A 14071-nucleotide genomic window follows, 5' to 3' on the forward strand; every position below is an offset into this window, starting at 1 on the left:
CAACATTGTGGTTGGTCGATTTTTAAAAATATTCTTAAAATGAGCTACATGGCCTGTCTAATTATGTTCAGATTGATTAAAACAACCAAGAATATGAAAATAACGAACGACACACATTCACTACCAATATGTTTATAATCTTTTTCATTATTATCTGCTACAGTAATAATTCCAGAACAGTGGGGTGAAGTGTTAGGTTTTCACCTTTTGAAGCACTAAATGATTCCTGTGAAGCATAATTTTTTCAAAGGTTAACTTTTACATCCCAACATTATATTCTGAAAACATGTCAGGACATGCAGCCCAGATTCTTTTTAATGAAAATTGTAATTATCATCTGCTAGAATAATAATTCCAGTACAGTTGTCCATGAGGTGAAGTTTTAGGTTTTCACTCTGGAAGGACAGAATGCTTACTGTAAAGCATAATTATGTTTAATGTAACTTTTACATCCAAACATAATATATTCTGAAAGCACTTTGACATGCAGCTCATTTTTTAACTGAACATAATGTTAAATACATGTATTACCTCTAACATCAAAACAAGAGATTAAACACGTAAATTGCGACTGACCACACAGAAACCTTATTTGTTTGAGTTAACTCCGTCAAAGTAAAATTATATGCATGCTTTCACGATAGGCATTTCTTTAAATTTACATTTTCGTCAACCAGTTGTATCCGAGTAATTGGAAATATTTAATCTCAATGTTATAAAGGAGTTACTTACTTTTAGCATGTGGATTTCAAACTGTTCTCAATTTCGCTGATATTGTAGTTTTGTATATATTCACCTACATAATTTTGTTTGAATTAATATGGCAGATGTTAAGGAATAAAGATTCGCAAGTACATTTTAACACTCGATATCAAAACAAGCTTTGAACACTAAGGCCCGAATTCACGAAGGTGGTACAATGAAACCATGGTTTAAACCATGGACAAAAACCATGGAGCGTCAAGTGTCGCATGGAATATTTCGTTACGAAATTAGTCATTTCATCGATGAAATGATTATTTTGTAACGAAATGACAACATTTTATTACTAAATGAACATTTCGTCCACGAAATGATAATTTCGTTAACGAAACGGTCATTTTGTCGACGAAATGACCAATTTCGTAACGAAATATTCCATGCGACACTTGGTGCTCCATGGTTTTTGTCCATGGTTTAAACCATGGTTTCATTTGTACCACCTTCGTGAATTCGGGCCTAAGTGTTGCAGTGAACAAAAATTTTGATCAGGCATTGTCCCATACACTAACATGAATTAAAATAACGCACAGAATTATTACTAAAATTATTCAGTTCTTGGGGTTTTTCTGGGATACATTAATAGGTGATTAAACATTATGATAATGAACATTGTTCTGTATCAAAGAAAAGGAACAGTAAAGTGTTACATTACTGTCATTAATCTCAAGATCTCAAAATATGTTTTATTACGTGTGCAGAACATTTTGGTTAACTGTAATTTTTTGTTTTTGTTTCAGTACTCTCGAGATAATTTCGTGATACCGTATAATTCCTGGTTAACTGCTCAATAACTTACTAGTTTTGTGTAACATGGTGAAATATAAACGATGTACCCTTATGAGTATTGAAGTGACTGGTATCCTTTTATGTTATAGCTCCTCCAGCGAGCAGATGAGGTCAGAGATCTACGAAGGTCTTCTTTCGCCTTGTCATAACCCCCGCAAGACCGTCCAGGTCTTCACCAGCTAACTCCGCCATCAGCGTCTCATAGTGTCCGTACTAAGGCCTCCTCAACAACCAGGGTCTTGTCCAAAACCTCCTTTGAAGCATTTTGGTCCTCTCTTGAGCATCTCTTTTTCTGCGGCGCCTCCTTGACAACAGGGTCGCACCAATCGTGCAGAAGATCAGGGTCTCTTCTTCTTCAAGCAGAGCGAAAATGCTTCTGGCAATCATCTTTGAGCGCCAAAAATGTGCATTTCCCGCCCCTCGATCGTATAAAACTCTTATTACTCGTAATAAAATCTTGACAACTCGTTTAAAGCTCGCTTTAAGTCGTATAAAGGTCACTGCAACTCATACTAAGCTCGGTATGTCTCGTTTCGAGCTCGGTTCACTCGTACAGCGAGCGTAGTGAACTCGGCGTTGAGTCTTATATCACTCATGCAAATTCCAGGGGAAAAAAATACATTTCGCGCGAGTTTGTGCGAGTTGACGCGAGTTGAAGCTCGCACAGCTCGCGCACGACTCGCGACTCCAACTCGCCAAAGTGTAAACGTTGCTATATGCACAAGGGAAGAAAGGCCGGCCGGCTGGCAGCCCGAACTAGAAGTTGTTTACAGGATTGACAGCGCGTATGCATGCAATTCAAAGGAGCCGCCGCGCGCACAGACGATCGGCAATAGGATTTAAAGGTACTAGCCCACATTTGCAAACCCACGAAAATCAAAAATGCATAAAACAGGTCCAATATGACTTCAAGTACAAGTTATAACAGTAACATACCTCACCTGTCGCTCTTTGTCTATACCATTCGATAAAAGAGAGAAAATCATCGTTTTAAAATCAATTTTCAAACTGGGTCAACCCGACCCAAAATCGAATTACGAGCGCGGGCTATAGCTACGTACATTGTACATGTAACACGTACGTGGACCGGAGCTAGCGAGCGTTATACGCATGCATACGGATTACGGTGCATTTTCATTTATTTTTATGAAAGTAATGGACTAATTGGAACGAAATTTTGCACAGGTGTTACTGCAATCATACCCAAACTCCATGCTAACTATGAGACCAATTGCTGCAGGTTTACAAATGTGGGCTAATACCTTTAACACGCAGTGCTGTGCAATGGGACTAGAATATCCAAAGCACACGTGACTCATTTCAGCGCTTCCTATTGGCTACATTCTTGAACCCATTTCATAATATGGCGATAATTTCATTTACCCAGGCTATTGCATAACTACTCTCAGGTGGTTGATGCTGTTACTCGGCGTGTGCAATTATTGCAACTTCAGTTGTGTGCTTTTGTACGAAGCAGTCCACAGGGGAGGTGCCATAAATGTTTTATTCTTAAAGCGTAATAACACTGGTTTTTTTTTTATGAATAGGGTTCTCAGTTGATGAAAACTTTCAAGAAGCGTATCGTGGTCAATTAATGTTGTGTTCTCGTTGTGTTCTTGTCGTGATAACTAATTGGGTGTTCATTCAGAAAAGAATGGCATAAATGGTGACATATCCATTTTATGAAAACTTAGCATATTTTTTGTCCGTATTATGTTTCTAATATTGAGAGATTTTCCCCCTTGACACAGGGAGCAATTGCATCTTGTACCTTCCATGCCCCATCACGGGTCCGGACGTGTGACTTAGGAAATCCAGTCGGCGCAAACACATCTGTAAGTTTGTTGTTGTTGTTGTTGTTGTTGTTGTTGTTGTTGTTGTTGTTGATGATGTTGTTGGTGATGATGATGTTGTTGTTGTTGTTGTTGGTGGTGGTGGTGATGTTGTTGTTGGTGATGTTGTTGTTGTCTAGATTGATAATCGATGAACAAAATAATGTAGATCCATTTAGAATTCAGAAGGCATGCCAAATGTCGTGCAAAAACAAGGTGTTTAGATTATTATTGTCCCACAACATGTCTGTTCACCGAAACTGCTGATAAATTAACTAGAAAGCTTACCCACTTAAATAGGAGATTTAAAGTCAATAAGTAAAAGAGCCAGGAAGACAAGCAACTACTAGTACAACAATGCGAGGGGTAAAGTGTCGATTAAGGGTAATGTATAAGGGCTGAAAACGGTACGGTGAAAAGTGAAAAAAAAAAGGTGAAAAGTGAAAAGCAACTTGAACTTGAACTCTGAAGTCTGTATGAAACATTTTACATGGTGATAGTGGTGGTAATAGGAAAGGTAATGGTAAAGTAAATGGCATTGGTTTCATATAGTGATAATGGTCACCTTTTTTGATAATGGTTTCGATAGTGATAATGGTCACCTTTTTTTCCACGTAACATTGCTGTGTTTTAGGTTGCTTTTGAGCTCCGCTATCAAACTGAGTCGTACAGCACCTTCGCTGAGAATGTTTCTTTCAATCTGACAGCGCAGAGGTAAGTCCAGAGAAACGAACGATAGAGACAGCGAAAAATTTTTGATGAAGAACATATATTGAAAACGCAGGGGAGAATAATCATTTGCAAATTCTTTCATAGAATTGCGAAGGGATGACTCCATCACTTTATCAAATTTCTTGTGTGATGTGCATAGTGACCGTAATATTCTCTTCAATGAAAAATTCCTGTTCGCTGGTCTGCATAGTCATGTGACCACGCATAACATCGCTATGTTGAACACAAATACCGACTGAGAAAATTGTGCCATACTGTGACGTCATAGTCATGGTATATTCATCGATAGTCTGAAAGTGAAATTATGGATTCCTCGTTGACAGGGGGAGCACTATATTATTCGGGGCTGTTCCTAAAAGAAAATAGTCCTATTCCCATCACCTCGGAATCCATCATTTCATGTAGATGCTCACAAAACATGGCATATTTTTGTTACATCATAGCTGCGTGATTCCCTGTATGAGTCGTTATTTTGTAATCGACTTAAAAAAAAAGAATCTGCCGTTCTGTTTATTTGAAGTTACTTAATTGATTATACAAGCAGATTAATACGGCATGTCACTTTGAGCCATTAGCGAGCTTTAGATCTGCGACGCGAACGCTAAGACGACGCGAACGCTAAGACGACGCTGTTTGACCAAGAAAAATATGGTTTTCTACACATGCGCGGGAAAGCTGTTTCCACTGTCCAGCTCAGAAGGAGGCGTCGTCTTATGTTAGCGTTCGCGTCGCAGATCTAAAGCTCAATGACTGTCTGCTTGGAACCTTTCCTTCATAACGCGACAAATGATGAGAGTTGTTTCCTTCTATTAACTCATTTTAAATCCAGTAATGTTATTATCTTTTTGCCAGTTTTGATGCCGAGAAACCGGGATCGATTCATGACAATGAGCGAACGACTAACATTCCAGTGTACGCTACCGCTAACCTCACTCTTCAAGGGTAAGACTTGCTTTAAATGTCACTCTTTCTTCAAACACAATACATTATTGATAAGGCATGTAGTAATTGGTCTTTTGAGCGAGACTGTGGAAAACTTGGATCTGGACTTTAACCAAAGTTGGCAGCAGTCGTGAACCTAGGGAGAAGATCTTAGTGAATATAATTTTTTGTGTTATATGAACTGTCCCTTCCAGTTGGATGAAAGTCAATTTGACACATGTACCGTACATGTATTTTTAAATGGAAAAAGATAAAATATTGAATCGAAATCTAATTGAATAGTACTGACAAATCATGATGGCGCCCCTTAGGGAGGGGGGGGGGGGTAGGATCTGGGACCCAAATTGTTCATATCATAATTCATCCCCGACTCAAGATGTTGAAAAACAAAATGGCTTGCCTTTAGTTGAGTGCAATGAAAGCGAAGCGCAATGCTCATTTCATTAGCATCAGCTCTTTCAAGAAGGGACCATTTCCCAGTTTCTTAATGAAATATCTTTTACCGGCTTTCTACTCAGTTATAACTTACGGACATGCAATCACTCCAAAAGTAGGAAACTGCCTGTTTTTAGAATTATGGTAATGAATTTGAGGCATCCTGTTTAACTTATATCAGACATTATTATGTTCGCACTTTGCATATACACTGTACGTTGGTAAAAAGCGCTTTGTAAGTTGTTTTTAATATCATTTCATGTTTACACTTTGTATATCTGATCTATTACATTTAAAAAATAAAAGCGGAGTACATATTCCATGGACTTGTCTACTGACAAAATACGTGTGGGTTAATATCATTCCTTCTGTCGTCTACTTGAGGGAAGTCAAGTGTTCATTCATTACGCTAGAAAAAAAAATATGTGGAATTCTCGTTGTCATTGTAATATCTTTCTACGACTGTCACGTCACCAACTCTTGCAGACTTCTTATCCAGCTATGACGTCACATGGATTTGACCCACACTTTGAAAGTTCATAACTTTAGAGGCTTGTCCGAATGTCCTTATTCCTTAAACTGCACTTTCTTTATTTCGATCGGCTACTACTATGTCTCAATAAATCCACACGTATATTGTGTTTCATGTATGATCCCCTTTTAATTTGGTTGATCAGCATGTGCGCGCCTGTAAAATGGCTGCGACTGGCTGGAATGCTCCCCAGGGAGTGGAGAATGAGCACTGTTAGTGCTGGTTGGAAATAATGTATCCAGTGACCGGGGTAATAATAGTCTGTAAAGCGCATTGAAACCCTGAAGTGTGTGAAATGCGCTATATAAAAACCAGCTATTATTATTATTATTATTATTATTAATTTCACGTTCTTTCTGTTTTTTTAATCCTTCATTATTTTCACATCCCTCCGCCACCATCTTCAGAGCGGCCGATCTCGACAGACTGATTGTACGAGAGACGGATTATCCGTCGGATCGCAACCTGTCCAGCGAGGCTAGCATTGGGCCTCAGATCGTTCACGTCATGGCTGTGAGTGTGTTATAACCCAAACAAACAAACAAACAAACAAACAAACAAGACACATGCTTTACTGATTTCATTCAAGTCATACATAAATAAAAACAAATTCGTTCTTGGTGCAAATAAAAAAAATACAAACACAGTTTACGACAGGATAATCATTATTTTGCACACATTTTATTTATTTTTATCTCTTCTTGTTTGAACGCCAGCTGAACAATGCTGGTCCGAGCGCCGTGGGGCTCACGTACCTGACCATCCTCTGGCCAATGAGACTGAAGGGCGGAGCGGACATCATGACCGAACCGGACGTTACCATGGATACAGGCCACACCTGCTCGCGCAGAACTTTGGAAAACGGACAGAATATGGTAAATAATGATACAGTATTTCCAGCATGTGCCATAGAATGGGGAATATCAATACTTACAAACTCTCCGAAAGTTCGCACAAGTTTATGTCAGGGATACTTACACTTTTTTTGGTTCAGTTGGCTTTTGCACTAAAGATAGGCCTTATTCTAATTATCTTTTCTCCTATAGGAAGCTCATGTCCTACAGTCTTGTTCACTTAGTTTCCATTGCCGACATCGCTTTCCTAATGTCCACCTGTTCTCCCTGGCATGTATTATAATCTCGAAATCATTACTCATGAGGATTTTCATCATCTTTTTTTTTTCGTCAAAGAGCAAACAACAGGAAAAAAGCGTCGTAACACTCATACCCCTTTTCTCGATACAGGAGAATCTTATCTGCCGACAGCTATTACCCATACATGAAATCAGTTTATCAATTAGATTACAACTGTGTTGCTGATTTAGGTTCTATCTGCAAAACAACAATAACAACCTAAACAACAGAACCACAATGCAACAATGAAATCCACACTATGAAAAGCAAATCATAGAGACTATCAAATCGTCCGTATACACCTTGTTAAGTTAAACTTGTAGTATTCTGATAATGATCAATTTATCTGTATTGCAATTAACTCTATCACTGAACTCTGAAAAACGAACTCAATATTCACTCCCCCCCCCCCCCCCGAAATCGGGTTACACAGACGCGCGAAGAAGGTACCACTGCTTCAACGGTTGACGCCGACAACAACAACTCCACGCGGACAATCCTCCACGTTTCGTGCGACGACGACGAAGTCGAGTGCTACGAATTAACCTGTCCAGTCGCTTCCATCAATACCGGATCGAGCGCTGGGAGGGGTAGCGTGGTCGTCACCATTACGAGCACCGTCGTAGCTGACGCAGTGTTGAACGTGAGTAGTAAATAGATGATTGCATGCACTGAGAATCTCTAGGTCAAATTATGGATTTCAAGGTGGCAGGATTAGCACCTTTTTTTTTGAGGGGCGCAACCCCGAAAAAAAAAATAAAGTGCTATTTCTGCCACCGTATGAATCAATAAATCCACTGCTGGCTCCAAACAGTGTACAATAACTATATATTGCATTCCTCCAACAAATCTTTAACAAGATGTTAAATTGTTTAAATTAAATTCTTAACATATTGCAGCGCCGACGATCAGTGTATCGCCGTGGACGTTATCTTTACACAGGAGTCTATGATGCCAATATATTGTTTTCAACATCATCAACATCATAACAGTGTTATAGTTCAGACACATCGTGGCGCTACGTGGACCAATCACTAAAGAGGATTTCATTAATGACTGATAAAATGTTTACTATCGTGTTCACCGTTAAACTATCAATTTATGTTTGTTTGATTGTTTGCTTATTTGTTACACCCTCCTCCCTCTCCCCCTCTCATTCTTTTCATCGTGTACCATTTAGGATACCAGGCGGGGTCAACATCCAGGATCAGAATTATACGTTTCAATAACTAAATCAAATGTTTTATGACTTGTGTGTGGTTGTTTTGTTGTTTGTTGGTGTGGGTTTTTTTTTCAAATGAGAAATAACAACGTGACATCCACATAGCACAATCGGCTAAAAAAATGTCTGTCTTGGTGTAACGCATTAACATTGACATTTTATTGCTTACATACAATAATATCCCTACTCCCAGTTGATTCTATGAAATATGAACAAAGATATGAAATGAAGCAATCAACTATCTTTGATTATATATCCCCTGAAAAATTGTTAAGAAATTGCGTCTAGAACCATCACACGGTTGCAACAAACGGAGGAGATTTGAGCAAGCTTATTGAGCTGCGGTTTAATTGCCCAAACAAAGAAACTGCACTCGTATGATAATAATTATGTCAATTTCTCAGTTAACTGGAAACGGTGCCACTATTATGATTATGAAATATCATTGCAAATCTATGTCATAGAGATGAAAATTAGTGATAAATGAATTGATAAGGCATGGAATAATATGCCGACAAATGATAGGGATGATTGGATGTTGATACATGAGTTTACAATAGATTGAGTATGATTACTGCTGGTGTTTTTCCTGTCTTTACTTACCCCTTATCGTCACCTGATTCTAATCTATTTCAGTACACCTCGGTAGACGCTTTTAGGATCACATCCACTGTTGTGGCTCTTGTCCATGGATCGTTCTATCCAGGAATCACCTTTTCTCCGCACCCCAGCGTCCATCCCATTAACGTGAGTTAAATCCCAACATATTCAATGGTATACCCTGCACTGTGTTGTCATGTTAGTAAGTCACGTTCAAGAAAACATATTACTGTGGTTTGGTGTAGCATTTTTTTTTTTCATACAAAAAGTTCATACAATATTTAACAGAATCTAATTTTCTAATTTTATTACTGATTCTCCAATTGGCTACATATTTTCAACAATCGAAGTTCCTGTTCCTCTGCATATTCATGTCAAATTGACCAATTTAGTTTAATTTCTTTCTAATTTTATCCACTTTTGATTAATTTCATCTTTCTATAGTGCAATGTATGTGAAGTGCAATTCAGAAGTGATCATTCAGTGATGAAAAGATGATAATTTCTTCAAGTTGACGAGATTCTTGCGTCGAATTGTTTTTATTGCAACTGATTGACAAATTGCACTAAGGATTAGTACCAGTGCTAAAGCTGTACTTCTATTACTACTAATAACAGATATAATCAAAATTAGTTTTAGTAATAGTTGTTGTAACAGTAGTAATAAATATCGTCATTCGTATTATTTCAAAATCCTCACTCATAGATGTAGGCCTATATTTTTCACTTTTTATTTTTCATTTTAAATTTTTTCGTATTTTTCATATTATGTATGACAATAATAAAGCAGCAGCAGAAGAAGAAAAAGCATATTCATAAAATATCAACAAACATTAGATGACATGTTGTGTTGTTTCATCGCTCGAACTCACGCTCATACAGGTCGACACCTTCGTCGAGTTGGAGTTCGCTGAGACGATCGTCTTGAAGAAAACCACTCCCCCGTATGTCTACATCGCATCCATCATCGGTGGCGTGATAATCCTTGTTGCCATTGTGATCGGCCTCTACTTCGTAAGATGAGATTTAATTTTCATATAATTATTTCCATCCGGGTACTAGTATCTGTTTAATCCCCTCGGGTCCGCTGTATACGTTAGAAACCGTCGACGTCATCTAGGCAGTCTGTTTACGAAAGAGTTAAACGTAGGGTGCACAAGAGATGCACCACGTAGTACCCCGGGGTGCCGTCATACCGTGGGGTACCGCGTTGTATGGCGCCATCCCGTGTTCGGAAGATGTATATTTTACACATTACACACTTCATGGCTGTCAAAATGTTGTCAGATTCATATTTGGTACCCCAGGGTTAACCAACAATCGCGTCAAGTGATTAAAGGGATAGTACAGTATTGGTGAGATGAGAATTGGGCTTTAACTTTTTGCAAGATACCAAGAAAACACTTGTGATATAGTACAGAGCATACCATTTTAAGAGGAATTCAAAGTTTATTTGTCTGGATGAAAATCGGGTTTGGAATGACTGAAACATCCAAGAGCAAAGTAAAACAAAGCGATCGTAATGAAGTGTGGGTCCCACACTTTATTAGAATCGCTCTTTTCTGATATCTCAGCCATTTCAAAACCAATTTTAATCAAATAAATATTGAATTCCTCATAGAATTACATGCTCTTTCATATTTCATAAGAGGTTCTCGTTATCTCACCAAATAATGTTAGAAACCTAAAATTGGGTCTCAACCAAAACTATACGATCCCTTTAAGGTTGTATTCCCCGGAATGTCTCTGGCATTTTCATCAGGAACTCTGAAGTGAGTTATGAGAAGACTAAAACATGTCTTGACATCATGCATGGACAAAGATATGAAAAAAAAAAAAGATATGAAGAGAATTCCACAAAATTTCATTTTCTTTTGATTAAAAGTACACATTCGTTTGACGTGTTACTACCATAATAATGTAACGGGTAGTATACTATTCTCCCACCTGTCTAAAATAGGTAAGTCAAGTGCTTTTTCATTATGCTATGAGAAGTGAAAATATGTTGATTTTTTTTTTAAAAACATACATTCTTATAATCGCTTAGTGTCTGTGTGTCACCACACAGGCAAGCTTTCCGCCATATTTCGGCTAAGCTCCTTGGCTACTGACCGGTCTAATGTAATGGTGATCTAACTTATGAGAAATACAAGACTCCGATAATGATAGATAGTACATAATGAAATATTTTCGCGTCCAGGTAATGTTACAAATGTTTATAAAGTTCTATGAATTTAATCATTGCGTCATTACACTAGTTACGTTCAGACGGTGATCGTTAACCTCGAGGATAGGTATCTTCGAGCACAAGCCCTGGCCCCCTAACAATGACCCGCGTTCACACATTGTTATCCTCGAGTTAGGCTCACTGCCCCCCCCCCCCCCCCCACTACGCTTATTTACAAGTTCCTATCAAGTTCTGTCCACTCGATGCATAACTACGAATGGGGACACCCCGCGTCGAGTCCAACCCTGAGATATCTCGTGGATAGCTATCTTCGAGTTAACTAAACCCTTCAAGTTAGCCACCTGCGAGTGCGTCTACACAAGCTCAATCTCGAAGATAGCTATCATCGATGTTAAGGATCACCGTCTGAACGTAACTATTGCTTACCTATTCTAGCCCCCGCTCGTCTCATTTTCATATCCAATTAAAGGCCGGATTCTTCAAGAGGCGCAAGCTGAATTCGGATCAGAGGAGGAAGCTTCGCCAGAGTATCCGGCAGTCTCGTCTGATGGCCAAAGGCAAGATATATTCACCCATCCAAGATGGAGATCCGGCAGACACGGTGGAAACCGCCAGAGATGAGGACATGGTCAAATCCGGCAAGGATGGAGATCCCCAGAACATCGGTGAAAGTGTCAGCAAGAGCGACGATGATATAATTTAGTTAGGCCTACCTGGTACTTTGAATGAAGTTGAGTAATATGAACTCGAGCTTGATTGTTGTTCTTGTGTTTTCGAGTTGTATTTTTCGCTCTTATTGTTTTTGTTCTTTTTCGTATTTTGTTTTTGTTTTGTGTTGGTTTTATTTGTTTGTATGTTTGTTTGTTTGTTTGTGCTTTGTTCTTTGCAGCTGGCCTTGGGATACTTCTTGTCTTAAAATTTCATTTTGCATTTTGGCTTCAACAATCAATTCAGAAGCTTTTCTCCACACGATGGGGACCTGAGGTGGACGAAAAATGTGTTGGCCAATGGGTTGTCTTTTTTTTTTCTTTTTTTTTTTTTTTTTACTTAGTTCTTGGTGAGTCTCTCTGTAGCCTAAACGGGATGATAGATCAATCTTTATGCATGTTATCATTATTTTTATGTATGAATATGCAATGTATATAGAGAGAAAGAGAGAGAGACATCTTTTATATGCCTTTTAGATTTGCAATATGCTCTGACGCAGTACTATTGTTAAAATATGAAATTATGAAGTATGCAATTACAAATAAGTGTTTCTCAATGGAAAGAGAAAGAAATTAGAGGGATGGTATAGTTTTGGTTGAGATAGGGATTCAGATTTTAAATTTTCGCGACGTTATTATAAGCGAGCTTATGAAATATGAAAGAACATGCCATTCTAAAAGGAATTCAAAGTTTATTTGGTGAAAATTGTTTTTGAATTGGCTGAGATATCAAAAAAAAAAGTAAATCAAAGTGGTCCTAATAAAAAGTGCTTATGGGTCTCGTATTCTGTGAGGACCCTTTTTGTTTCTGGATATCTCGGCCATTTCAAAACCAGAGGTTTCTCACTATCTCACGAAAAGGTTAGAAACCTGAAGTCCCTATCTCACCCCAAAACATGATTTTTCGAGCTTCAAAGATGTTGCGTGTTGATTATAAATGATAATGATAAACAATAATACCCAGCAAACAAAATACTAGCAGCAGTGGAACTCTCAATGTGCTCACTTATTAAATTCACACTCATTTATTCACCAATATGGACTTTCACGTATGTATTATATTGAAACAGTTTTATTCATTAAAAAAAAAATGATATTCCAAGTGATCACATTCAGCTGTAAGCGTTGAATAAGGCACGTCGTAAGTAGCTAATAATGAAGTAATTGAAATGGTACATCTTTACAAAATGAATTAAAAAAATATATACATGCTATTAGCAAGTTCGAACTTAGCTCATGTCATGCATGTGCACGCGGTTAAATTACTTCTTTTTTCTCATGTAATTAGGCACTTGAATACTCATTTTCAAAGCGACAAAATGCATAAGCTTGCCCGACGTGAGAATGTTTTGAATTCATCAGTCATGTTAAAACAAAGGAATAAACTGCGTGGACCGTCAGGTGACAAGAATGGTCCAACAATTAACATTTTGAAATGCATCAATTGCATTGAAAATGTGTTAAAAATCTTTTTCTGTAAATACCACTTTTGCTGTCAAGTGGATGTGCTGGCAAGCACCATTTATAATGATTACTCGAATGATTATTAAATCAGCATTACATTGTGCTTATCCCAGTAACTGAAAAACCAACATGCCCTGCATGTTAGTACAAAATTTGATGACTTTTTTTCTGCTCATGTTCAGTGTGGAACTCTAAAAACTCGTTTATTCGGAGATGCAGTCGGCGCATGCGCCACTTTCCTTGCATGGTATTTGCCTGTGGGTCAGTATAAGGATTCTCAAAATACTTCTGTCATATATAGGTTTTCAGCATTACTCTGAGAATTCACCAATATGCAAAATTCTTTACTTCTTCAAATAAATATTTCGGAGGTGAAAAATCTTGTTTCCATTTTACTGCTTTCGAGATTCGGAATATCATTAACTCTTTGAATGCCGACACTTTCGTCCATGCTGTGAGTATAGTAATTAAAATGTTGAGGTGGCAAACCATGTTGTTGTTGTTGTCGTCGTCGTTGTTGTTGTTATTTCTATAGGAGTCCGTCATGATCATTGTCCATCAATAAATAGTTTTAATACCAAACACTTCAAATACACAACAATTTTGTCCACAACGTTGTGTTTAATTTTTTGTTTGTGCATGGACGTAGACTTTCTGCCAGCTGATAAATGTATTTTATGGGTATAGCATAATTTGTGTGCGAACGTGTGTGTGTGTGTTTGTGTGTGTGTGTGTGA

The 14071-nt window shown here is 38.0% G+C and overlaps 1 protein-coding gene across 1 annotated transcript in view; it reads left to right on the forward strand.

Moving 5' to 3' along the window:
- The window catches only part of LOC140243605 (integrin alpha-V-like), a 30726-nt gene extending 18788 nt beyond the window's left edge, over positions 1-11938 (forward strand). Inside the window, exons 13-21 of the mRNA XM_072323270.1 lie at positions 3300-3383; positions 4015-4094; positions 4965-5054; positions 6429-6534; positions 6738-6896; positions 7588-7797; positions 9013-9123; positions 9858-9989; positions 11633-11938. Coding sequence (XP_072179371.1) covers positions 3300-3383; positions 4015-4094; positions 4965-5054; positions 6429-6534; positions 6738-6896; positions 7588-7797; positions 9013-9123; positions 9858-9989; positions 11633-11866 — 1206 coding nt within the window. The 3' untranslated portion in view covers positions 11867-11938. The remainder of the gene's footprint in view (positions 1-3299; positions 3384-4014; positions 4095-4964; positions 5055-6428; positions 6535-6737; positions 6897-7587; positions 7798-9012; positions 9124-9857; positions 9990-11632) is intronic.
- Positions 11939-14071: the final 2133 nt, after the last annotated feature.

This window comes from Diadema setosum, chromosome 20, assembly GCF_964275005.1.
Source record: "Diadema setosum chromosome 20, eeDiaSeto1, whole genome shotgun sequence".
Lineage (NCBI taxonomy): Eukaryota > Metazoa > Echinodermata > Echinoidea > Diadematoida > Diadematidae > Diadema > Diadema setosum.